We start from the raw sequence: 24943 nt of genomic DNA on the forward strand, positions 1-24943 counted from the left end.
GATGAGGTAGTGTCTTGTGCTCACTGGGCCTGTTGACACCCATCACTGAAGGACCAGACCGAGATCGAAAGCCCCGGGGAGCCAGGCGTGGTGGTGCACACCTGTTAATTCCAGCACTTGGGAGGCTGAGCGAGGAGGGTCCCAGGTTCAAGGAGAGCCTCGGCAACTTAGTGAGACCCTGTTTCACTAACAAATGAAAAGGGCTGGGAGTGTAGCTTAGAGGTAGAATGCCCCTGGGTTCAATCCTTAGCACCCCTCCTCCAAAGGCCTAGGCAGTCATCACGTCATCTCTCTGTGAAGGTAAAATGGGGCTGCGACCATCCACACCCTGAAGCCATGGTGAGAATGGAGGGAGCCAGCGTGTGCGAGACCCGCTCTAAATGGTGAGGCGCGGCACAGACGTTACATGCAAGCGGTGTTCCAAGTGCCCTGCATGGGAAGGGCATGGGATTGAAGTGTGAGGGATGAAGGAACTCTCTTAATGAGATTGTTTCTGGATGAAGAAATTCATTCCTTTGTCATTTCTGACATTCTTACCCATCTGGAACATTTATCATTTAATGAAATGAGCCAAGGGGAAGCCAGGCATGGCGAAGATGTTACACGGGATGGAATGATGCAGCCCCTGCCTAGAAGCTGGGATGGCTGTGCTTCCCCTCCCTCCCTCCCTCCCTCCCTCCCTCCCTCCCTCCCTCCCTCCCTCTGTCCACGTGACACACAGCCTACTCCTGAGCCCCTGTGTCCCGGGAAGAGGCTGAGCTGGGCAGAGGGTGGCTTCTGGGCTATGATTCTTACCTGCGCGAGGCCCAGGCATGAGTGATACCCGTATTGGTCTCCACCCTGCCCTGTACCTTGGTGTCTTAGCCACATGACCCTGCAGCCACGCATGGGGACTTGAGACGCTCAGAAATACAGCCAATTGAAAGCAAAACCAATCAAGCCGCAGCAGAGCGGGCCGGGCACAGAACAAAGGAAGTGTAAAGGCGGGCCGTCCAACGACACAGAGAGGAAACAAACGTGGGAAGGTGGAAGGCCCCGCACGGTCACTAGACGTGGCAGGACGGCCTTGGTCACGGGGGAACCATGAGCCCCAGTGCTGGGGAGACCGCAGCACCGTGCTGTGCCGTGGGGCGCATTCACAAGAGCATCACCATCACCTCTGCGCGTCACACCACCTCTGGCTCGTGTGCTCGCACACGCTCCCTGTTCAGGTTAGACAGCAGAGAGCAGAAGCGGGCAGGCGCGTTAGGCCTGGGGCTCCCTGGGAGGCGAGGACCAGGCGTGGAAGGCTCCAGCCAGGCCTCGACCCCCACTCTGCCCTTTCCCGTGGAGATGGGCATGCTCAGCGCGGGGTCTCTCTCCGTGCATGGCCGAGGCAGGCAGCACACGGGTTAAGGGTTCAAAAGTGAGGTTAGTTTCCGCTCATCACATGTCACCCGAGTTCCTGGGGAGGCGCTCACCGAAGGCCTGGATGCCCACTGCAGCCAGTGCATTTTGGTAAGGATGGTCTGGAGAGAAGAAGAATGGACAGAGGAGAGCGTTTGGAGAACAGTCGTTTCCTGGCCTGGGAACTCGAGGGTCGGGGATGGCCGTGTAAAGAATGGCATGAGCCCGCCTGACCGACACGGGAAACCCCCGTGGTCCATAGTTTTGTGAAAGATGCGAAACACGTCTGACTTCATTTACACATACGGATACACAGGCGTGAAAGTCTCTGGAGGTTACAGAAAAGATCATGAATCGTGGGACCAAGAGCTGGGGAAGGAGCGAGATCACTTTTCCTTTCATTATCCTTCTCTCTTGCTTAACTGTGTATTTTACCACGAAGAGACAGCATTTTAATAAGAATAGGAAGAACTGTTTTAAAGGGATTGGGAATTGGTACGGTGGTGCAGGCCTGTAATCCCATTACTTGGGAGGTTGAGACAGGAGGATTGTGGGTTCAAGGCTAGACTCGGTAATTTAGCGAGACCCGTTTCAAACAAAATCTAAAAGAGGCTGGATGGGGGTAGCTCAGGGGTAGAATGTCCCTAGGGGATCAATCTCAAGTATCAAAAAAAAAAAAAAAAAAAAAAGAAGGGGATTGGGCCCTTCCCCCACTAGTGTCTGCCAGTGTCTGTTTAGTGATGGGCTAGAGAGAGATTGGCTTTGGTGTCTCTGACAGAATTGAACAGTGCCTCCCTAACCTCTCATCTGAGAGGTTCATTTCAGAAGCACATATGCTATCCTGGTGGGAGGCGACTTTATGGGCGAGTCTCCCGAGAGACACAGGCTATCTGTGTAAGGCTGTAAGAATCATGCATGTATGGCTTATTGTGGACTATTTTCTATGGAATAAGAGTTTGCGCTCTGTTTGGCTTTTCTTTATATTAATGACCAGCTTTAGAAGATTTAAGGCTCTTTTTCCCAAAACTGCGTAATGACTGTCATCGTTCGGGGCCCTCTCTTTGGACAGCGGGGACTTGTTAGTCCACACGATGTGAGGCGGACAGGTCTATATTTATGCCATCCCTCACCCCACACTCCACGGCTTATTTGTATTGATGGTTATTTAAAAACGATGCATTTCTCTAGTTACTCTTGCTAGCACAAAAGTATTTGGGAGAATCATCGTCAAAGAATAGAACAATGGCTTGCCTCTCTTTCGCCAAGTCAAGGATGCTGTCTTGGATTCATTTAAGGGCTTAAATCAAACCTGCATACACCATGATGTGATTTGTTCTGGCCTCCGGAGGCTGGCGCGGGTTCCTCCGTTGGCGGCAAAGCTCCCTAAGTCTTGAGGGACTCAATGTTCATCAGCACCACCGCTGCGGGCTCAGTGGGGAGATCAAGAGGAGGGTCTGCCTGTCACTCAAGAGAGCCCCTCAGACACCCCGCGGACCTCTATCAGCTGGACGCTTACTGCGGGGCCTGTCTCTTACCTGGATACCCGTTCCTCTGTCTAGACAACTTTGCAGAGTGATTATTAAAATTGTACCATGAGATGCCTTTATTTTTAGGAAACACACATGAAATTATTTAGGTGCAAAGAGGCAGTATACCTGCAAGGTACTCTCAAATAATTCAGAAAAGTGTGTGTGTGTGTGTGTGTGTGTGTGTGTGTGTGTGTGTGTGTGTACATGCACAGGCTCATAGAATAGAAAAAGAATAAGGCAAACATGATAAAACATTAACTCTTAGGGAATCTGAGTAAGGACAATGCAGAAATTCTTTATACAATTCTCAACTATTTCACAATTCTAAAACTAACTTCCCTCCCTCCCTCCTCCCTTTCTTTTTTCCTTCTTTCCTTTCTTATACTGAGAATTGAACCCAAGGGCATTCTACCTCCAGGCTACATAACCTCCCAGCCCTTTTTATTTATTTTGAAAGGGCTCTCTAGGCTGCTGAGGTTAGTCCTGCTAAGTTGCTGAGGCTGGCCTCAAACCTGCAATTCTCCTGTCTCGGCCTGCCATGTACTGGGATTATAGGCGTGCATCACCATGCCAGGCTAGGAATTATTTCAAAATAATCTTTTTTTTTAATAAAAAGGGTTTACTGCATCAGCTTTGTAATTAAACCTTTATCAAATCCCCTAAATGAGCTAAGAACATCGTGGCATCTGTGCTTGTTCTTAATGTTCTATTTGGACCTTGCTGCAAGGAGACAATATTCTGATAAAAAAAAATCCTTTATTTTCCATCTCTTTTTGATAAATACCTACAGTGGTTTCCCAAGAAAGGCCAACTCTGTGAGACAGCCCCAGTTTTAAATTGCTTTACTTATCTAACGACTCTGGAACATTTCTTGGTGTTAATCATACAGATTAATTTTCTCTAATAGTCATTAAAGCACTGTGGCTATTTCTGGCTGGTCTCTAAATAAGCTATTGGGCTCTTTGGTGCCAACAGATAGAATTCAAAGGAGAAAACTCAGTGAACTTTGCACTTCCAGTGTTTGTATAAGGCGCTCCTCACCACCGGCAGGGTGAGTGGAAATCTGAATGCTGTTCTTGGTCATTTTCCTGGAGTGGCAAAGAAAGCCAGGGAGGATGGGCCAGGGCCAGAGCGACACCGACCAGAGCCTAGGAGCCTCCGCTTCTCGGGAGACGCCGAAAGAAAGCTTGGCAGTTCCCCAGGCTCTCTGTGCCTTTCCCTTGGCAGGCTGTGTCATTCCTGACTGGCATGGAGTGAGGTGGGGGCAAGAACATTCTTATCTCTCCCTCCTAACTGAAGATGAACCTTTTTAGAGGTGACATCTTTTTTTTACATCTAAAAACCAGTATCTCTTTTACATGGAGTCGTGTGTGTGTGTGTAAACACACACAGAGACTATATATATATATATATATATATATATATATATATATATATAGAGAGAGAGAGAGAGAGAGAGAGAGAGAGACTGGAGATTGAACCCAGGGACATTCTACCTACCCCCAGTCCTTTTTATTTTATTTTTAAAATTTTTATTTTTTGCAGTACTGGGGATAGAATCCAGGGGCATTTTACCTCTGAGCTACACTCTAAGTCCTATTCTTTAGTCTTTTTATTTTTGAAACAGGGTCTCACTGAGTTGTGAAGGGCCTCGCTAAGTAGCTGAGGCTGTCCGCGAACCACGATCCTCCCGTCTGAGCCTCCTGAGTGATGGGATTACGGGCATGCGCCACCACGCCTGGCACTGTGTCTTCTGAACACTGGCGGGTCTTTTTTATTCCTTGGGTTTGCTGGGACCGTCTGGCTGATGCTGGGCTGAACCTGTGTGTGGAGGGGGTGGGGGTCCACTGTGTTGTGGTTTCTTGAGGTCACAGGGACCAGCATGCACTGAGCTTTTGTCGTGAAGAAGAGACACTTATGGGGCTGATTCATCTCCAGGACAGTGCAGCCTGGACCATTTATGTCTTTGTTTTTGTTTTACAAAATAAACCAGCACACAAAAGGCTCCTGCCAAATGACCATCCTGTCTTCTAGAAAAATTCATCTATGTTTGTAATGGCACACGGTAGCCCTTTGGGGAGAGGCCCGGTTCTGTTCAGGACTGGACTCTCCCACTACTGACTGATGTTACAGGTTCTTCCTGACCTTCGCGGCTCAGAGCTCCAGATGGCCGTCAGCTGAGACCGGTGCAGTCCTGCACTCCTGGTCCCTGTCACTCTCTTCTCTCCTTTACGTGTAACCTTACACAGAATCCAGGCCGTGGCTGCCTGCAGGTCCTCACCTTAATGTCACCGGGAGATGGAACGTCCTGTGTGGAGCCTCCTGATGGATCACAACACTGACCGTGAAGTGTCATTTGCAGAGGGATCTCACAGTTTGCATGATCCTAAAGGTTAACGCTATCAATGTCCACTCTGGCAACTAGAAAGATGGTAAAAAAGACTGTACACCAGGGGAACCCTGATTCCTCCAGAAAAGCCCTGGGGCTTGTCCAGACATATATCTTTCTGCTATCCGTAGGAAAGTCAATAATTCTCAAATAATCTTTCTTGGGTAGAGGACACCTATAAGCCCAGCTGCTGGAGAGGCGCAGGCAGGGGTGTGAGTTTGAGACCAGTCTGGGATACATAGTGAGACTCTGTCTCCAGAGAAAAAGGAGCCAGGTATGGTGATGTACCCCATAATCCCAATATTTGGAAGGCTGAGCAGGAGGATTGCAGGTTTGAGGCCAGCACCAGTAACTTAGTGAGGCTCTCAACAACTTAGCAAAACCTTGTTTCCAAATGAGAAATAAAAGGAGGATATAGTTCAGAGGTAGAGCACCTCCGGGTTAAATCTCCAATATCACAAACAAACAAACATAAAACAGAAAAAGGGCTTAGTGGCAGAGGGCGCCTAAGCTCAGCTCCCAGTTCAAACAAGAGAAATAAGTAAAACAAAGATGACAGGCGTGTGATTCTACAGGTACACATTTGGTCTCCAAAAGCACCCAGAAAATACTTAAAAGTACCTTAAGTCCTACAAACAATACTTTGCAATAAGCAAAGGCTTAATTCCATGGAGCCAGGTGCAGCACTGCATGTGAGAGCAGCTAACCATCCTTCGTCCTGCCGACCCAGGGAAGTGGATTCACTGGCGCTTGCTAAAAAAGAAACCCACCCGGCAAACTTGGCACAGACAGACAAGGCTGTTTGGGCCTTTGTGGAGGCCGCTGAGGGCCTGGTGCTCTGGGGACAGCTCGCTGAATGGGTCGCGGAAGCTCTGGCAGCCATGCGGCCTGGTTGGGCGTTTCTCTTTGAAATGACAGAACCACCAATCCAGGGGTGTTCAGCTCTTCATTTCATCTGTCAGCTCTTGACTTTTGAATTATCCCGGGGCGAGGGAAGCAGCCTTCTCTGAGGAAGCTGGGGAAAACACCCTCGAGTCGCTTTGGCCCGCCGTCCCTCGCCCCTGCTGCCGGGGCTCACCACGGTGCGTCTGCAGCTCTGACCAGGTGGCTTGTCTCTGTCATCTTCCACTGCAGCAGCTGCACTTGGCAGGGTATTTCCGCTCCAGCACGGTGCTTCGTGAATGCCCTTCCACGAGATGCCCCTTAACTGAGATTAAGAGGCAAACTCTGCTCCAGGTGAGCAGCCCGGAGCAAGGACTGGAGGAACCCGAGCTCCCGGACTCTCAGCTGCCCTCCCGGGCTCCAGAACTGCCCCCGCTTGGCTTCTCACCCTCGACTCTCCGGTGCTTTGTGACAAAATGCCTGTCACCGCGCACCTAACCTCCCTGGCATCCGTGCCTTTCCGTTGCAATCTTTCAGGCTCCTCCCTCCTCGGTGCACAGCGCCTCCCGCAGTGGCTTTGCTGGGAGCAAACAGCTGTCCTCACCTCTGGCCAGATCCAGGCAAAGCCTTTCATGTGAAAACTTCAGTTCCAGGGACTTGAACCACAATCTCTGCTTGTGGGTGAGTCTGGGGACTGCTTCTTTACAGCCCAAGGCAGGTAATTCTTCCGTTACCAGCACTTAGTTAATATAAACAAGTAAGCCAGTGGCAGCAGCACTCCAGGAACAAAAATTAAACATTGCTTGGCCTCAGCTGCCGGCCAGGAGAAAAACCTTGCTTCCAGTGACTTCCACGGCCCCAGGTGAACAGGAAACATTGTAGGCTGCCTGAGCTAAGCCACTTTGGGTTTCCCCTACATACAAGTTTAGGGCTTTTTTTCTTTCTTTCTTTCTTTCTTTTCTTTCTTTCTTTCTTTCTTTCTTTCTTTCTTTCTTTCTTTCTTTCTTTCTTTCTTTCTTTCTTTTTGCAGTACTGGGGATGGAACCCAGGGGCATTCTACCTCTGAACTATGCCTCTAGCCCTATTTTTTATTCTTTATTTTGAAACAGGGTCTCACTGAGTTGCAAAGGGCCTCGCTAAATAGCTGAGGCTGTCCGTGAACAGTGATCCTCCTGTCTCAGCCCCCCAAATGCTGGGATTACAAGCGTGCGCATGCGCCACCACGCCCGGCTAATTTAGGGCTTTAGATGTCCCTGAAAAATGGGAGACTCTGCACATCAAGCCTCTTCTGAAATCAAGGTGAGAATAAATAGAAAAGAGAACGTGTACTCCAGGTTCAGCTTTGCCGCACCTCAGCTCTCTCTAGAAAGTGATTGACAAGTAATTACACTCCGCTGAAGCCTGAACGCGATATCCCTGTGTGTTCCTATGTTGTTTCTGTAAAGAAATGCGTTGCGTTTAGGATGCTATTGCCTGCCTACCTTTCACAGTTGATTTAAGAAGACAAACAGAAAAGGCAGAAGGGAACAAAGGCGATCCAGAATTTTCTACTGAAGCTGTTTGCAGCATCACCCCGCCCATCCTAGCCTCAGACCTTCAAACCAGGTTTTCTACCCTGAGAAGAGGATCCCGTGAGACCGCCCCGTGTCCCAGGTGGGGGTGGCGGATACAACATGCCTGCTTGAAACGATGATTCAGGAGGAAGCCAACGGACCTGATTAATTGTAGTTTTCCTTCAGTCTGCTCTAAAAATGTCCCAGAAAAATAAAGCCCAGTGGGCTCACCAGCAGCAGCTTTATTCTTGGACACACAGGTACTATTGAAGAGGAAGAGGCTGCTTTGGGAACAAAGCCCTGTGTCACCCAGTCAGTATCTCTGCCACCCAGCGGTCCCCCGTGGCTGCTCATGCAGTATCCGACACAGACAGATATGGGTCGAGCCACAGCGGATGCTTCTGATGCTGACCGCGCACCTACAGCCACCCTCCTTGCAGTCTTGGGAGCAGAGCACCTGGGGGAACCGCTGAGCGCGGTCCGAGGCTTGGCAGAGTTGCCAGGTGCAGATTGACCAGCCTTTAGAAATGGGATGCAGAGACAGCAGGTGCCCTGGGCACATCATGGTGGTGGGTGGGCACGTGGTATTCCATCTCATGGGGATATTGGGAAGAAGAAATGAAGGAATGTTTTTGAAGCCAGAGAACAGGGTGAGCCACTCAGTGTGTAAGCTGCTGAAGACGCAGGAATGCGTCTTCAGGGTCCCGCGAAGCCAAGCTAGAGACAGACGCAAGGCCCCAGTCCTGCCCAGGTCCTGGGCAAGGAATACAGCTCTGCCGGGGTAGCGTGTCCCCAGAGTCATCCCGGCGCTGACCCGCCCTGGCTCTCTAGCAGTCTGCATGGTTTGCAGCCGCCTCCTGAGGACAAGGAGCACAAGGTGCCCTTCATTTGCCCCCACTCTGCAAAGCCAGCAGGAATCCCAGCAGCTCAGGCCATAGGACTCAGCACAAAGTTGGTCCCAGGCCATTTTTCTCCCCATACTGAGGCCAGGCGACCCTGACCTCCTCTCTTCAAGGGAAGAGATGGGTGGGCCACATCCAGGGCTGGGGGCTGGAGCTCGGGATGCAGGCTGCTTCCCTGGACTCACCACTTTGGGTTTGAACGGTGGCTGGATCTCCCTGTTCTCCAGCTTTTCCCAGTCGATCCTCCGGAAGAAGGCATGTTCCCTCACGTCCCTCTCTCCCTCGGGCCCGCAGCCCAGCCGCTTGGCTGGGTGTTTGGTCATCAGCTAAAAAAAAAAAAAGAGAGAGAGAGAGAGAGAGAGAGAGAGAGAGAAACAAAGAAGGTTGGATGACGATGGCTTCTCAGGGACAGTGCCCTGCCTTGGCGGTGGGGACCCTGTGAGGTTTTAGGATGCTGACTGTCAGGGTTTGCATATGAAATGTCCCACAGAGAGGCTCATGTGTTAGCAATGCATGTGGGGCTGTGGCTGGAGGAGGGGTCCCGGGAGGCGTGGCCTGGAGGATGGTGTCTATCCCTGGACACCTCCTCTGTCTATGACATCTTTCCTCTGCCATGTTCTACCACCAAGATGCTACTGCCTTAGAGCCGGCCGACTCTGGACTGAGCCCCTGAAACTGTAAGCCAAATAAACCTTTTCTTCTAAGTTCTTCTTATCAGGTATTTCTGTTACAGTGAAAAGATTGGCCATCACTAAAAAACTGTATGTACCGAAAGTTCCTCGGTTCAGGATTACATAGGTCGCTATACCAAGCATCATGTGCCTATTTATGGCCTAATTATCATCAGAGACTTGTGGGTTGGACAAACACTTGCTGCAATGATGAAGGTGGCTAGTTAATTTCAACCTGACCACTACAGTACACAGAGGCCACGCTGACTCGGAGGCAGAAGCCAGTTCTCCCTGACCTTAGCATCTGGCAGCTGCCCTTGAAGGATGTCTGGTAAATTCTCGGCAAGTGACTGAACTGACCAGAAAATGTTACGAGTACGTTGCATTCCACCTCACAAGATCTGGAAAGAATTTCATGACCTAAAACCTGACCGTTAGCAACTTGCTAAAAGTCACAACCAACTATTTCATTCCTACGCATTACCTGGAAAGAAACATGTTTGCATGTTGACCAGAACACAGAGCCCAAGAGGTGCAGAGCAGTTCTATTTGTTATAGCCTCAAGCCAAAGCGAAATAACCCCGTAGGAGGGGGCGGGTGAACACACCGCTGTGTTCACACAATAAACGCCTCACAGCAGCACGGGAGAAGGAACCGCAACCATACACAGCAGTGTGGCCGCGTCTACATTTGCAAAGTTGAGTGAAAGAAGCCAGGCTCAGGGCACACACAGCGAGGCCCCCGTCTGCTTAAAGTTCAAATTCAGCAAGACGATGGACGGACGAACGTAGTTTCTAGGGTTCTGTTTCTTGACCTGGGTGTGCCCATTTTATCCATGGCCATTGCTCTGTATGTTAACAATTCGTGCCTGTTTCTGCATGTATGGTATGTCTCAAAAAAGGAGAGAAACGAAAAACTAAGTTAAACTGAGTGAGGGAAGAGCTAAGAACTGATGCTTTAGGAGGGCCTGTGATTAACCACAGTATTTACAAAACGGGTTGGGAATAGAGGAGCAGGAAGACGAGGGGACAGAGGCCCAGGAAGTGTTGGAGTTTAAGTCATTCTGTCCTGACTTGTTCTACCACGCACTGCATGTCACCAAGCTTTTGGTGGTCACAAAGCAGCAGTGTGTGTCTGTACCTCTCTGCTGTCTCTCAGAAGCAATGGAGAGGTATTTCCTGTTGGTCCTCTCCACCCACAATCATAAAAGGCATGCCCGTCTACTTACTCCCTTGCAGATAGAGACAGCCTCCTTGGACAAGGATTTGGGGTAGGAAACATTGTGCTCCATTATGGACTGAAATAGCTCGTCTTCATCTTCCCCATCAAATGGAGGCTATTCCAGGAGAGAAAAGAGGGGGGAACATTTAAGAAGATTTCATTAGCACACCCGAAGACCCAATTCACACCTGAACATCCAATTCACGCCCGAAGACCCAATTCACGCCCGAACTTCCACTTTGGCGCAGAGGAATAGACCAGGCTTCCTGACCCAGCTCGGGTGGCAGGGTTGGCGCCATTACCTTGAGGGTTCATTTGATTACCTTTAATGAGGCTGGCTGTGGTGTGTTTCTCATTTTTTAACTTTGTCCTTTTAATTATCTTGCCCTGAGCAACCCAAACCAATCTGTAGGGAAAACATTTTTGAGGAATGCTTCTAATGATTTGCAAATAAATTATAATTAATCCATTAATCTTGTAATTATGTGCTAAAAATCTAATTATGATCAAGTCAGATTACAGATGGCTCTGTGTTCAGAAGCCGGGAGGGTGGCAAATGCTTAATACCTTTAGTTAGGGCCCCAAAGGGAACTTCAGAACATGGGAAAACAGGGCGTCTCCTGGTGCAGGAGCTCACAGGGAGCCCTCTGACCCAGCATGGAGTGACTCTGTGGGGTGCCTGGTGCCTGGATGGTGCCAGGGACGGGAGCTTAGCTTTCACAGACACTTCCCTTATCCCTTCGTGGTGGCACCGGGAGACACCATGGCTTGGAAGGCAGGTGGGTCTAGACCAGAATCTCAGCTCTACTACTTCCTAGCTGGATGCACACAGGCAAGGGGCTTATCTCTTTCACTTGCTGTCTTCTACAGTGGGTTTTCTGGTGAGTCTACAGCATATGGCACTGTGCACTATATCTGGTAAGTGCCCAAAGAAAGGTGCCTGGTGGTGGTCATGAAGACAGGAGGCCTCTTGGGAGGGGCTGTGAGTATCCTTCAGGAGCCAGTGCTGAGCCCAGGATGCCCTTGTAGCTCCTTCCTCTAGCACATCTTGAATCCTGAAAGCTCTATCCAATTACCCCTCAGCCTTGTGGGATGCACAAAGGAGGAAGGGGCTTACAGGAAATTTCTTAATGTTCTCCTTTGGCTCGGCTAGCCTGGAGCTTAGCACAAATAGGGTAGACCAAGGGGCAGCCCTGGCAGGGAGAGCCCTGACTAGGAGCTGGGTGCAGGGCCAGGTCAGAGGAGCCACACGTCCCAAGGGAAACACGTCAAATCATAAAAGATCTCTACTTGGGACCGAGTATGGGAGAATGAGAGTTGAGAGGCTGGTGCTACCTAATTTGCTTTTTTTTTTTTACCTAGAAATAGAAATAAACAGGCTTCTTTTCTGGTTGTGAGTGTCTGGTGTAAAGGATGTTTTATTTGGTAGATGTGTACAGGTGTGTGAGGAGAGCTTAAATTAGCCTGCCTGTGAATCAGCTGACGTGGGGCAAGGGCAGCCTGCTATGGCTTGGCGCCATGGGCGGAAGGAACGCAGCATCCTGGGGCCCATGGGCAGGTCGGAGATGTGCCACTTCACCTCCAGAGGGCCGAGAAGGGCCAGCCAGGGTTGAACTTGGCCACGAGCTGCAGTGATGTCCAGACCTGGGGTCCATGCATTGTCTAGAACTCGATTTCACTGGCTTCTCAATGCTTCTTGTATGATACCCACAGGACACCCATTTTCCCTAACAAGTGATCCAGAAATGTGGCTGGGTTTTGCCCGAGGGAAATTTCACAACTAAACTAAACATGGTGTGGGTTCTGCTCCAGATTGGGGGCCACTCCTCTCCAGGAGCCCCAAACCAACTGAATCTGCACTGGGGATAGCCTCCCTATCTCCCAGAGGCGGGAAGGCCAGAGGTTCTGCTCCCAGATCACTAATGGACACCTCACAACACGGCCTGCAAGGGTCTCTGCTTAGGACCAGCTACATAATTTGCAGGTCTTAGACCTCTTATTTTTTGTTTTTATTTTTACTTGTGTGATACTAGGAATTGAACCCAGGGACATTCTACCTCCAAGCTACACCCCCAGCCCTATTTTTTGTTCTTTATTTCTAAACAGGGCTTCAGAGGCCCTCACTAAGTAGCTGAGGCTGGCCATGAACCTGTGATCCTCTTGTCTCAGCCTCCCAAGTACTGGGATCACAAGTGTGTGCCACCACACCCGGCTCTGGACCTCTTTATTAAAAATGGTTAAGAATTTTAAGATGTGGATCGCAAAGCATTAAATCAAACTTGCAGCCCTTCTGAGCTTGGATCAGTGCTGCTGCCCAGGCCACTTGCCCATGACATTGGCCCGTGTGGTCCACTTTGTGGAGGAGTGACAGTCACCCAGCCCCTTTGGAGATGCTCAAGGGCCAGTAGAAGCAGGAACAAGTGGTAGATGATTCCAGCCAAGGCCCTAAGAGTTTGTCCCTAGGAGACCCTTCTGGAATATGATTCAATTAACACAGCTATAGCCTTTCTTCCCTCCAAAAAAAGCAGAAGAGCAGGCAGTGTCTGGGAGCAGTCTGTGCGGGGCATGGGGGTCACCACAGCCATCTGTCTCATGGGGACCAGCTTCGCCAGTGAGCGGTTCCCACACCTGCTCATTTCCAAAATGGAAACTGCTGTGTGAGGGATTAGGTTCTACTACTATGGGTCAAAGAGGACTTTTACCATCAAATCTTCTCGGTCCCCTCCTTAGGACAGGACACTGAGATCCTGCGCCCCAAAGAGCACCCCCGAGGACACCCATCCTGTAAGCATATTCCTGGGTCAGTTTGTACTCTAAACCACTCTTTAGAGATTTGCATTAACATTTACATGTTAAAGGCCTGGAGAAGTCCTGTAGTCAAGAAAGCTATGTCATTCAATGTGGATCTTTTTTAGTTTATTTATTTTTTGGTACTGGAGATGGAGCCCAGGGGCATTCTACCTCTGAGCTACACCCCCAGCCCTATTTTATTTCATTTTATTATTTTTTTTTTAAATTTTGAAACAGGGTCTCACTCAGTAGCAGAGGGCCACACTAAGTTGCTGAGGCTGGTCTAGAACCTGTGATTGTCCTGTCTCAGCCTTCTGAGTACCTGTGAGTCTTTAGTTTGGGGATGGAAGAGCTCTCTGAGGCCCCTTAGAGTGGTCTGTTGTAGCAGGAATCCCATGCTGGCTGTGACCGAAGTCCAAACACCCTTGGGACACAGCCTCAAGATGTGCCCAGCATCCCATCCCTGCTGGGTTCCCAAGCATTGGGGCTTCTCCTGTGACCATGTCCCATGGAGAGGACACACCTTTGTTGTTCAAGTTGGTCAGCACGGTCTCTCTCTCTCTACTGAGAAGAGTGGAGAAGGATGAGTCTGTGGTGAAGAGCAGGCATAAGGACAATGGCGACACTGGCCCCTGGGGCTCTTCCTACACGCCAGACCCTGGGGACTGCTCATGGGACAGCCCTATGGCATGGGGACCGGCCTCCCATGGATGGGGAGATTGCAGGTTCTGCTTGGTGCTTTGGCTAGGGCTGCAGAAGTCTGTGGCAGAATCAGGATTCCACCCCCAGTGTCCTGCTTCGGAGCCTGGGCTCTGGGCCATCACCAGTGCTGCCCCTGGTCATGCTCGCCCCGGCGGCTGGACAGGGAAGATGACCCCTGGCTCCGCCACTGTGGGCTGGGTAGGCCATGCTGAATGGTGGGGCCGGGTACGCATGGGGGACTCTGCTGCGGGGGAAGACTCTGTCTTGGTGACTTTACAGAGCTGATTCATGTCCTGTACCACGGGCACTGGGGCAGACCCAAGGGCCCCAGGTGTTTCCAGCCATGTGCGGACAGTGACTGGGCTAGTGGCCCGCCATGAATGCCCAGCCTCACGGGACCGATGGGAGCCCTCGGCCTCCCTCACAGCTGCAGGCTCAGTGCTTCAGGAACTACCTACCGAGCTAAAGACAATGCCCTTAAAGAGGCAGAAGAGGACTGGCCTGGGGCGGAAGGCTCAGCAGTAGATAGCTCCCTCTCCAGCTTTGGAAGGCCATTGAATCAAAAGCATACTTTCCCCTACTGTTTCTGCCACTGCAAACATGTAGTGATAAAATATATTTAACATAAAATTTGCCTCCATGGCTAGAGGTTTAGCTGAGTGGTAGAGCAGGTGCCTAGCATGAGTCAGGCCCTGGGTTCAATCCTCAGCATCAAACAAACACCATGAACAAACCAAGACCCCCCCCCCCAAACCACTGTACCCACCTCTAAGTGCACAGTCCTATGGTACTGGGCACCATGGTGTTGTACAACCGTCGGCACTGTCTATTTGTAGATTCTCTCATCTTCCCAACTGAGACTCTGTCCCCATTAAACACAAGCTTTGCCTTCCCCTTCTCTGGCCCCTGGCAGCCACTGCTCTACTTTCTGTGTCTAGGAATTTGACTGGTATAGGTGTCTCATATAAGTGGGATATACAATGTATGGGTATGCCCTTTTGAGATTGGCTTGTTACAAAATGTAGACTATTTGCATCTACGTATGTTTTGATTTTGTTTTTTGGGTTTTTTTGGTGCTGGGAATTGGAGCCAGGGAAATTCTACCTCCAAGTCATACCCTCAGCCAATTTTATTTTTGTTTTGAAACAAGGTCTTGCTTTGTTGCTTAGGCTGGCTGCAAACCCGAGTTCTTCCTGTCTCAGCCTCAAAAGTATTGGGATTTCAGATGTGTGCCACCATGCCAGGTGATTATTCCTATCTTAACTGTGCCTTACCCTTTTAGTGAGTATAGGTTAGGTTCTGCTGCAGCGATTAACAGCCTGGAATATCTCCAAAGCTTAAGGGAACAAATTTTATTTCCTGCCTAGGCTACATGACGCTAGGGGTGGCTGAAGACTCTCCCTTTTGGGGTCACTTGGGTCTCACCCTGATGGAGGGGCCACCATCTTGGGCTGAGTGGCAGAGGCAGGATCAGGGGCTCCATGGGGGCTCCACGGCACTAAGCATCTCCCTTGGACACTTCTACTCACATCTCATTGCCAGACCTAGTTGCATCCCACTCAATTACAGGAGAGCCAAGAAGGTATCCTGCCATGTGCCAGAAGAGAGGAAGACCAGAAATATTTGGTAAACAGTAGTGATGACCATCATCATATTCGGAAATAAGCCCTATTCTAAATTAAAATTATGCAATATTGGGGGAGGGGTAGTCCGCAAAGTAGCATTTCTTTCATCTAAACATAAAACCTGCATGGCTCCCTAGGCTTTCTTCCATTATTTTCAAGTTAATGACGCATCATCTGGAGCTCTTTGCTTCCTAATAGTGACAAAGACACTTTCTTGGTAGCCACCAGTATCCCTGTTCAGAGCCGAGTGCCACCGGGGTGATAGATCATCACAGACTGATTTATTTATCCATGGGTACATTTTCAATTCCTTTCATCACTGCTATTCTAGTAACTAATGCTGCTATAAACATCTCTGTGCATATCATTTTTTCCTCCTCAGAATTATTTCCTAAGAACCATGTCCCAGGTGTGGGATTATGTACTGAAGGATGTGAATGTGTTTATTCTCTTGATAAGCCTCTCCAAGTCACCCCAGGAGCCTTCTGACAGGTGATGGCCTGTGCTCAGGCCTTGGTGCTGAAGGTAGGCCAATGTATCATTATATTCATTTTCCTTTTCAATAATGCCAGTGGCTCAGCCTGGGGACCACAGGGGATAATGTGTTGCCCAGGTACTTAGGACACGACCATTTTAGATTTTCCTCATTCACATGGTTATTTTTACACTTCTATGAATCTGGACTCAATGTTCCAAGCTAAGCTACCTATTAACAAGTCTTGGGCTCATGTAAAAATGTTCTCAGTGGGTTGTACCCCTTTACCCCACTTTGGCAATATGTAATTTGTGAGTTTTTTTTTTTTTTTTTTTTCCTTTCTGGTACTAGAGATTGAACCCAGGGGCATTTAACCTGTGAGCGCTTCCCAGCCTCATTTTATTTTTGACTTTGGAACAGGGTCTCACTAAGTTGCTGAGGCTGGCCTTTAACTCATGATCTTCCTGTCTCAGCCTCCCAAGGACTGCGATTCCAGGCGTGCACCACCGTGGCTGGCAATGTGTCAGTTTTAAACAGACAGATGAGGAGTGGTGGTCCATGCTGCACAGAATGAGTCCTCGATCACTTCCTAACAAACCACTCATTGGGATTGAGGCCCCGCTGTATTTATTTGTGGTCACTAAGGACCTGGGGTCGGGGCTGGGAGAGCACCTTGGGCCATTTGGGCTGAAGTTCCAAATACTGAGATCAAGTACCGATTCCAGCTCCACCAGGGATGGAGTCAAGGCATAAATAACCCTGGCAGAAAAGCCAGGGAGGAGAGGGCTGGTCCCTTTACGATGAGCACCGTCAGCGGGTGATATGCTCATTAGCGTGTTGGGTAAGTGCTATTTATGCCCCCAGAGCCATAGCATTTGTCACGCAACCCGAGAACCAAAGAAACACTTAGGCTGTTTACACAAAATGGCCCCGCCGGCTGCTGACAATAAGTAAAGCAAAGGAGAAGAGATTTGCAACAAACAATTGCGTTTTCTTGCTCATCCTCAGCCTTCTGTGGTTAAGGAGGACAAATCTGCTTCACAACCCCACCGACGGCTTCATCACTAATCCTCCTTTCTGTACTGGTATTGGGAAGAGGGTTTAAAATGTATTAATGTGTCGATACTGGGAAAGATGTCCAATCTTGAAATATGTCTTCTTTACTAAGAAAGCCAGGGTTAGCTAACATGTCCTTGCATTCCTAAGAACAATTTAACACATTTTGGGGGAGAAGACGAAAGGTAAAAGCCTGTGTCTGGAGACAGAGATGCCTCCCCCTCAGGCCATAAATCTGGGCCTGTGTTTGGAAACAGAGATGTCTCCCCCTTTAGGCTATAAATTCGGCTGGAGAGATAACAGAAGCAGAGCTGGGGTTGGAGATAAGGGGTAACATGATCTCCAAAAATCAGAGGGACCTGCTGGAATTAGACAGGATAAAAACTCAGTAAACTGGAGTTCGTTGGCATTTTCATTCGAATTGCCCCCCTGTGCCCCTCTCCGGCACAGGGCTGTAACTATCTCTATATTTCTACCTTTTTAATAAACTTCTTTAAATCTTCAGCAGCTGTCCAAGCGATGAATACTTATTCTTAGCTTAGGACAAGAATCCACGGTTTTTCTGTTTGTCTGTCTGTCTGTGTGATAGTGGGTGGGGGGGTTACTTTTCCACACACACACCACGCACCTTTCCCCCCCCAACCTATCCCCTGCAACACTTTCCAACAGCAGCTGTTCCCTTTTGGGGTCTCTGTGGTTCCTAGGGCACAGCCTTTCTGGGCTGGGTACCCAGAATGTACCATCTAAATTGGCATGGAGGAGTCCCAGAGGAAGCTGGCAAGGGGCCCTGGGTGGTACCTGTTTGCAGCGGGAGAGGGGAGGACTTAGAGGAACAAAGGCTGTTATCCGTGCCCACCACAGCATCGGGATGCGAGATGCTGCCTTGTGGCTTTGGTTTTTGAAGAATATCACCATTTCTCATCGAGATTAGAAAGACTTCACAGGCTGCAAACAAGGCAGGCTAATTGACTCTCAGAAAAAATAAGCCGGGCGTGGTGGCATGCATGCTTGTAATCCCAGCATTTGGGAAGATGAGACAGGAGGATTGTGGTTTGTGGACAGCCTCAGCTACTTAGTGAGGCCCTTTGCAACTCAGTGAGACCCTGCTTCAAAATAAAGAATAAAAAATAGGGCTGGGGGTGTAGCTCGGAGGTAGAATGTCCCTGGGTTCCATCCCCAGTAACACACACACACACACACACACACACACACACACACACACACAAATAATAATAATAATGGAAACATTCCAGAATGTCTATGGAACCCTTGGGTGGGGGGAGCAGTAGCTGAGAGCCCTGCAGGTATCATGAACAGGGTTCCCCATTCTCTTTCCAGAGAGCAGGACTTCCGTTTTCTCAGGGCCAGTCTGGAAAGAAGGCCTGCAGCATGCATGACTTCAAAATGCTTATGTGTTTCTCACTCTGGACCTTGTTACGATGTATAACTACAATACACCAGTAAAATAAAGCCTATTTTTAAAAAAGCACTCCAAGTGGACCTCCTTCACAGAGCAGGGAATTCCCTGAGCTTTCTCCTAGGGAATGAAGCCCCAGGAAGGCTTCGGGGGAAAGGGAGCCAGTCACTGGGACGGCGGATGTGCCATAGGCCTATGTCTGGGATGCTATGCTCCAGCTGGCCAATAGTTAACTTATGTCACCTCTTATAAAGTACCCTTGGAAGGAGCCTGAGCTTCTGTCCCGCTGATTTCACTTCTCATATGCAAATTTGACTCTCAATGAAAGCAGGGTTTGTTTTCTGGGCTCCGGAGTTGAATGCTCTGGTGGAATCAAGGAGGGGAACTTGGCCTTTTGCACCTTCTTCAACAGTAGGGCTCCCATGAGGACTGGTATTTCAGAGTCAATTTTTATTGTCAAAAATTTAAAGAGGGGGAATTAGCTCCAGGCTCAGGCAACTTGTATCCCCCTGGCTGCCTTCCTACCAACTGGCTTTTCTGTGTTTATACACTAAAGTACTTGGCCCCAGAATGCTTTGAAGGAGGAGGAAAAACCTAAGCAAGTCAACAAACCACTCTTCTGATGTCAGTCAAGCCCTACTGTCACTGAGGGACAATAAGCACAGGCACCTTGTGCTTTTCAGTATCTAAACACTCTTCTAGTATCTAAGAGACTGGAGGCGTAATGGTAGCTATAAAAGAGAATCCACCAAGAGTTCTCCATCCCAAAGAGACTGGAGACGTAATGGTAGCTATAAAAGAGAATCCACCAAGAGTTCTTCATCCCAGAGCCAAGGCCAATGGTCCTGCAATGCCCTGCGTGGCTACGGGACCCTGACCTCTTCCTCTGTGACTTTAGCCTCCCACTCCTGGGAGCTCACTCTGCTCCGCCTGGCTATGGCGGCTTCCCCTCTGTTCCCTAAACAAGGCTACACACTCCCGCCTCAGGGCCTTTGTACCTGTCCTTCCTCTGCCTGGAAAGCTTTTCCTCTAGCCATGTATTCATGTTTCTTCACATTCTGTCCTTTCAGTTTAAACTTTATCTCATGTGTGTGTGTGTGTGTGTGTGTGTGTGTGTGTGTGAATGGAACCAGGGCCATTCCACCTCTGAACTACACACACACACACACACACACACACACACACACACACACACACTACACCCCCCCACACCTTGATGTCTTTCTCCTTCTTTAAGCTATAAACTCATGAAAGGAGAAAATCTGTCTCTGTCTATTCACTGATATCTCTGTACACACAGTAAACATTCAGTCGGTGAATGAATGAACGATGAATACAACATGTCAGAAAGAATAACTTATAACTTTTTTCCCCAGGAATAATTCCTTCCTCCTCCTCTTCTGTGCGCCATGAGCACACACCGCCTCCCCTCGCCGAGCTCTCAGCCCGGCTGCGGTTCCCTCCCTCTTTGCACCCACGTGGGGTGGAGTTGCCTGTTGAACGCAGGCAGGAGCGGCAGGTGCCATCCTGGCCCGGTCCTAAAACATTTCATGTCAGTGTTGGCTGGAAAGGGGAGGAGATGATTCAGCAGAGGAATCTGAGGTCCTACACAGTGATGGCTCTAACCAATAAAAGAAAGCTGGTCCTCGAATGACCGCGTGGGTCAGCGCCACTCATCAAGGCTGCATAGGAGGCTGCCGAGAACATGCAATGAATCTGAGTCGTGCGTGACCACTGCGGCGTGGAGGTCGCTTGTTAACGCAGTTCAGGCGCTCCACACGATACACATGCGGATGCCATGAGATCAGAATTTTCGTGTTAGGCAGTAACACACGTGCGTCTCAGCTATAAGCCGCCTCCTAAGAGAAACCTAGTGTGCTTTGCTTAACTGGAAGTTCAGCCTCGCTGGGCTTCTGTGAAAATGGTAGTGAATCACCAGGGGTGAGAGAGAAGGAGATGGGGAGATGCCTCCTCCAGGTTAACAGTCTCCTTCTTGAAATGATAGCCAATGATCCACACAGGCCACAGCTGAGCACTCTTTGCAGACAAACTTGCAGAGAACTATAATCCAACCCCCAGTTTTGGGGGGGTATTACTGGAAATTGAACCTGGAGGCATTCTACCTCCGAGACCATGTATGTATGTGTATGTGTGTGTGTGTGCATATATATACTTTTTTTTGTTTTGAAACAGGGTCTTACTAGGTCGCTCAGAGTCTTGCTATGTTGCTGAGGCTGGCCTTGAACCTGTAATACTCCTGTCTCAGCCTCCCGAGTACCTGGGTTTATGGGTGTGCACCACCATGCCTGGCCAACACATTTTGAGATGCTGGAACTCACACTGCTGTCATCAGTGTGCCGGCTGCTTTGGGAATAATGTCAAAGTTACGCTGTCTACACTCGGGCTCTGGCTTTCCACCTGGAGTGTTTATGTCCAGAAGACAGAAGACAGCTGCCACGCACGCTCAATGTCGCCCACTCTCAAGGAGGACTGTGCTCTCTGTCCCCTGGGCCGGGGAAGTTAGACCAACCTTACTACACTACACTGCCAGGTTCCTGCTACCGCTCTGCTGAAGCGCTCACACGGTACAGCAATACACAAACACAAAACGGTGCGCAGCGTTACCTGCCCGGCGAGCATTTCGTATAACAGGACGCCATAGGCCCACCAGTCCACCGACTTCCCGTAAGGCTGGTAAGCGATGATCTACAAGAACAAACGGAACAGCCATGGTTAGCGGGAAATCAGCCTCCTGGGAACAAGCAAGTCAAGCAGGGAAGCAGACACATCCGGTCCATGCAAACGAAGTGGCGATAAGGCCTGCACTGATTTCCATACAGAGGGAAGAGGGTCCTTCCAACGATGAACACAGAGAGCTCTAAGCCATGATTCACTGCACATTCTGTGTCTGTGCTCTTCCTCCGAATCACCTGCACATTCTATACCACTGTCTCCAGTATAGTTAATTAGCCTCATTGATGAAAGATATCTGCATGTTGGAAGGGATTTTGTCTTTGGAAAACAAAGATATTGTTTAGAACTAGGATTTGATATGTAACATGATCAAACTCTGTAACTGAGAGTTTTTTTTTTTTTTGGTACTGGGGATTGAACCCAGGGGTGTCCTACCTCTGAAATACACCCCAGGCCTTTTTTACTTGGAACAGGGTCTTGCTAAGTTGCTGAAGGTCTTGCTAAGTTGCTGAGGCTGGCCTTGAACCTGTGATCCTCCTGTCTCGGCCTCTCCGGGACTGCAATTATAGGCGGGTACCACCATACCTGGCTGTAATTGAGTTTTTCTAACAGTGACGTCGATGATGATTGAGGATGAAGGAGGAGGAGGAGGATGGGAATGACTATCATAAAAATTATAGTTTCTTGTGTTGCACATAGAGGTATAATGACATACATTCAACTGTTGAATGATTCATACTTTAGAACATTTTAAAATATGCATAAAATGCAATGTTTTGACCTTGTTTGATTCAAACCGACCAATTGCAATAAAATAAAATAAAATAAAATAAAAGAGAAATCTTGAGACAATTGGGAAAAAATTAGGATATAGTCTGTATGCTAGGGGATATGTTAAGGGACCCTTGTTAATTTTGTCAAGATTAAATCCGTATGATGAATAGTTAAAATGTGTCTTTTTCAGTTAGAGATGAGTGTATTCATAGGTGAAATGATGTGACATCTAAAAACTTTAAGAAATGCTTCAAGAAAAGAAATAGAGGTAGGGGGAGAATAGTTGGATTGAGCTGTTGACGCTGGGCTGTGCATCCACAGGGACCCCCTTTTGCTCCTTCTAATTTCCTGGCTCTCAGAATCAGCAGATTAACTAAGCTCCTGTGTGGAGGGGAATAATGCTGATTTGAATCTCTAAGTGTGGCATGATTTATTAAAACCTTGGCTTCAGCCAGGCCTGGTGGCTCACACCTGTAATGCCGGTACTAGGAGGCTGAGACAGGAAGATCACAGGTTCAAGGCCAGCCTCAATAACTTAGTGAGACCTGAGCAACTTAGTGAGACCCTGTGTCAAAATGAAAAATGAACAGGGCTGGGGGTGTAGCTCAGAGGCAGGATGCCCCTGGGTGCAACCCCCAGTACTGATAAAACAAAACAAAACAAAAACACTGGCTTCACTATTTCTCAGGTAGGCTGTGTATCTGAAGCACACAGTTCCCAGACCCATGGATCACGCCCCAGGGTTCCAGGTGGAGACATATTAACGGATACTCAGCACAAACCATTCTGCTATTTTATATGTGACTTTGACTTTGAAATGTTCTAGGATATTTCTTCAATGGCCCAGGATGTCTAATGAAATGTCCTGGGACATTAGAAAAGTTTCTATGTTCTGCCCACCCCATTTATTTAATGCATTACCAATATTTTCCCATGTAGAATGAGTCATACAAGCACCACGTGGTCTGCTTAAGTGTGGGCACCAATGGGGATATATGTTTGGATTCAACAGCTTTGTAGCTTGTTTCTTGGCAAGGAAATGATAACTACAGGAATCTATAAGAAATCCTTAATTTATTTTACTACATTTGTTATTTTCTGAAAAAATTGTTTTGTGTGTGGTACTGGGGGTGGAACCCAGAGGCTTTCTACCTCCGAGCTATAATCCTAGACCTATTTTATATTTTATTTGGAAACAGGGTCTAAGTTGCTGAGAGCCTCACTAAATAGCGAGGCTGGCTTTGAACCTGCGCGATCCTCCTGTCTCAGCCTCTCAAGCGCTGGGATTACAAGCGTGCGCCACCATGCCCGGCGTTTGCATGCTTTTTGTTTTGAAAACTTAGAAAGTAAACACACACACGATTCATCAATTAGAGTTTCTGATTATTACTTGAAGGTAATTAATATATGTCATTTCAGTTTGCTTCCAGACAGGAAACTATTGAATCAAAGGACTTGCATATTTTTATACCCTTTGCCAAACTATCCTCTCCAAATAGTTGGATTGGATTTATTTTTTTATTTTTATTTTTATTTTTTTTTTGCAGTACTGGGGCTGGAACCCAGGGGCATTTTACTTTCGAGGCCAATTTTTTAGTCTTTATTTTGAAACAGGGCCTCACTGAGTTGCAAAGGACCTCACTAAGTAGCTGAGGCTGTCCACGAACCGTGAGCCTCCTGTCTCAGCCTCCCAAATGCTGGGATTACAAGCATGTGCCATCACGCCTGGCTGGACTGGATTTATATCTCCACTGAAAGCCAGTTTTGTACTAGATCAAAATGATTCTTTTAAAAATCAATTTTACTTTTATTTTTAAATTCTCCAAGCCATGAGTATTTATTAAAGAAGAATTAGAAAAAAAGCTAAACAAATAGAAAAGTGAAATTGCTTATAGTCTTACTTACCCCAAAATATTAATAAATCACTGTTATATAAAACCTTTGCAATGTTTCTCTAGGTGCAGTGTATATACACATACATTTTTTTTTTATGGTACTGAGGATTGTACCCAGAGGCATTCTATTTCTGAGCCCTCAGTCCCTTCTACTTTTTGTTTTGAAGCAAGATCTTGCCCGGTTACTGAGAGTTTTGCTACGTTGCCGAGGCTGGCCTTGAACCCGTGATCCTCCTGTCTCAGCCTTCCAAGTACTGAGATTATAGGCGTGCATCACTACCACGCATACACATTAAAAATGGGATTATACCATTTTTCTATCGTCAGTTTATTAATAATAAAGATGAGTATCTTTGCAAAATCTTTGCTTATTTCTGCAGGATCAATTTCTGTAAGTAGAATTTTGGGTCAAAATAACTGTTTTTGACTCAAAACACTTAGGACACACTGCCAGCTAACTCCAGCGTGGTAGAACATGCACACTCCCGCTAGCAGAGAAGGCGCCTGTGTCCTGGGGTCCTCACCAGCACTTGGTATTGTCACTGTTTCCGAATCAGGCCAATCTGCTGATCAAAGCGCTATTTCAATGCTCCTTTTTATTGGCATTTTGTTCACATTTTCACATGGAAATTAGCCACCTGTGTTTCTTTTTCAGTTCACTGTCTATGTACTCTGCCCAATTTTCTGACTGATTGCTTCATTCATTCATTCTTTCTTTTGAAGACTATCTGAGGTACTCCAGATACAATGTAGAAAGGGCAGACAAGGTCCCTACCCCCGCTCAGAGATCACATAGACAGTTGCTTTTCTTACTGATTAAGGAGAACTCTCCATATCTTGAGGATATCAACCCTTTGCTGTAAATTTTTACAAATAATTTTCCCAACTCATCATTTACTTGTGTTTTGTTGATAACAAACTTTTGATGTTCAGAAATACAAGCTTCCCTAGTATGCATTCAGCCTTTGAAGTCATACTTACA

The 24943-nt window shown here is 48.2% G+C and overlaps 1 protein-coding gene across 1 annotated transcript in view; it reads right to left on the reverse strand.

The window, feature by feature from the left end:
- PRKCA (protein kinase C alpha) overlaps positions 1 to 24943 on the reverse strand; it is a gene marked incomplete at both ends in the record, with an annotated part of 433234 nt that overhangs the window by 4392 nt on the left and 403899 nt on the right. The window contains 4 exons of the mRNA XM_080714110.1: positions 1461 to 1508; positions 8827 to 8967; positions 10541 to 10648; positions 21224 to 21304. Coding sequence (XP_080570236.1) covers positions 1461 to 1508; positions 8827 to 8967; positions 10541 to 10648; positions 21224 to 21304 — 378 coding nt within the window. The remainder of the gene's footprint in view (positions 1 to 1460; positions 1509 to 8826; positions 8968 to 10540; positions 10649 to 21223; positions 21305 to 24943) is intronic.

This window comes from Muscardinus avellanarius (genome assembly GCF_963383645.1).
Source record: "Muscardinus avellanarius genome assembly, chromosome: 16".
Classification (NCBI taxonomy): Eukaryota; Metazoa; Chordata; class Mammalia; order Rodentia; family Gliridae; genus Muscardinus; species Muscardinus avellanarius.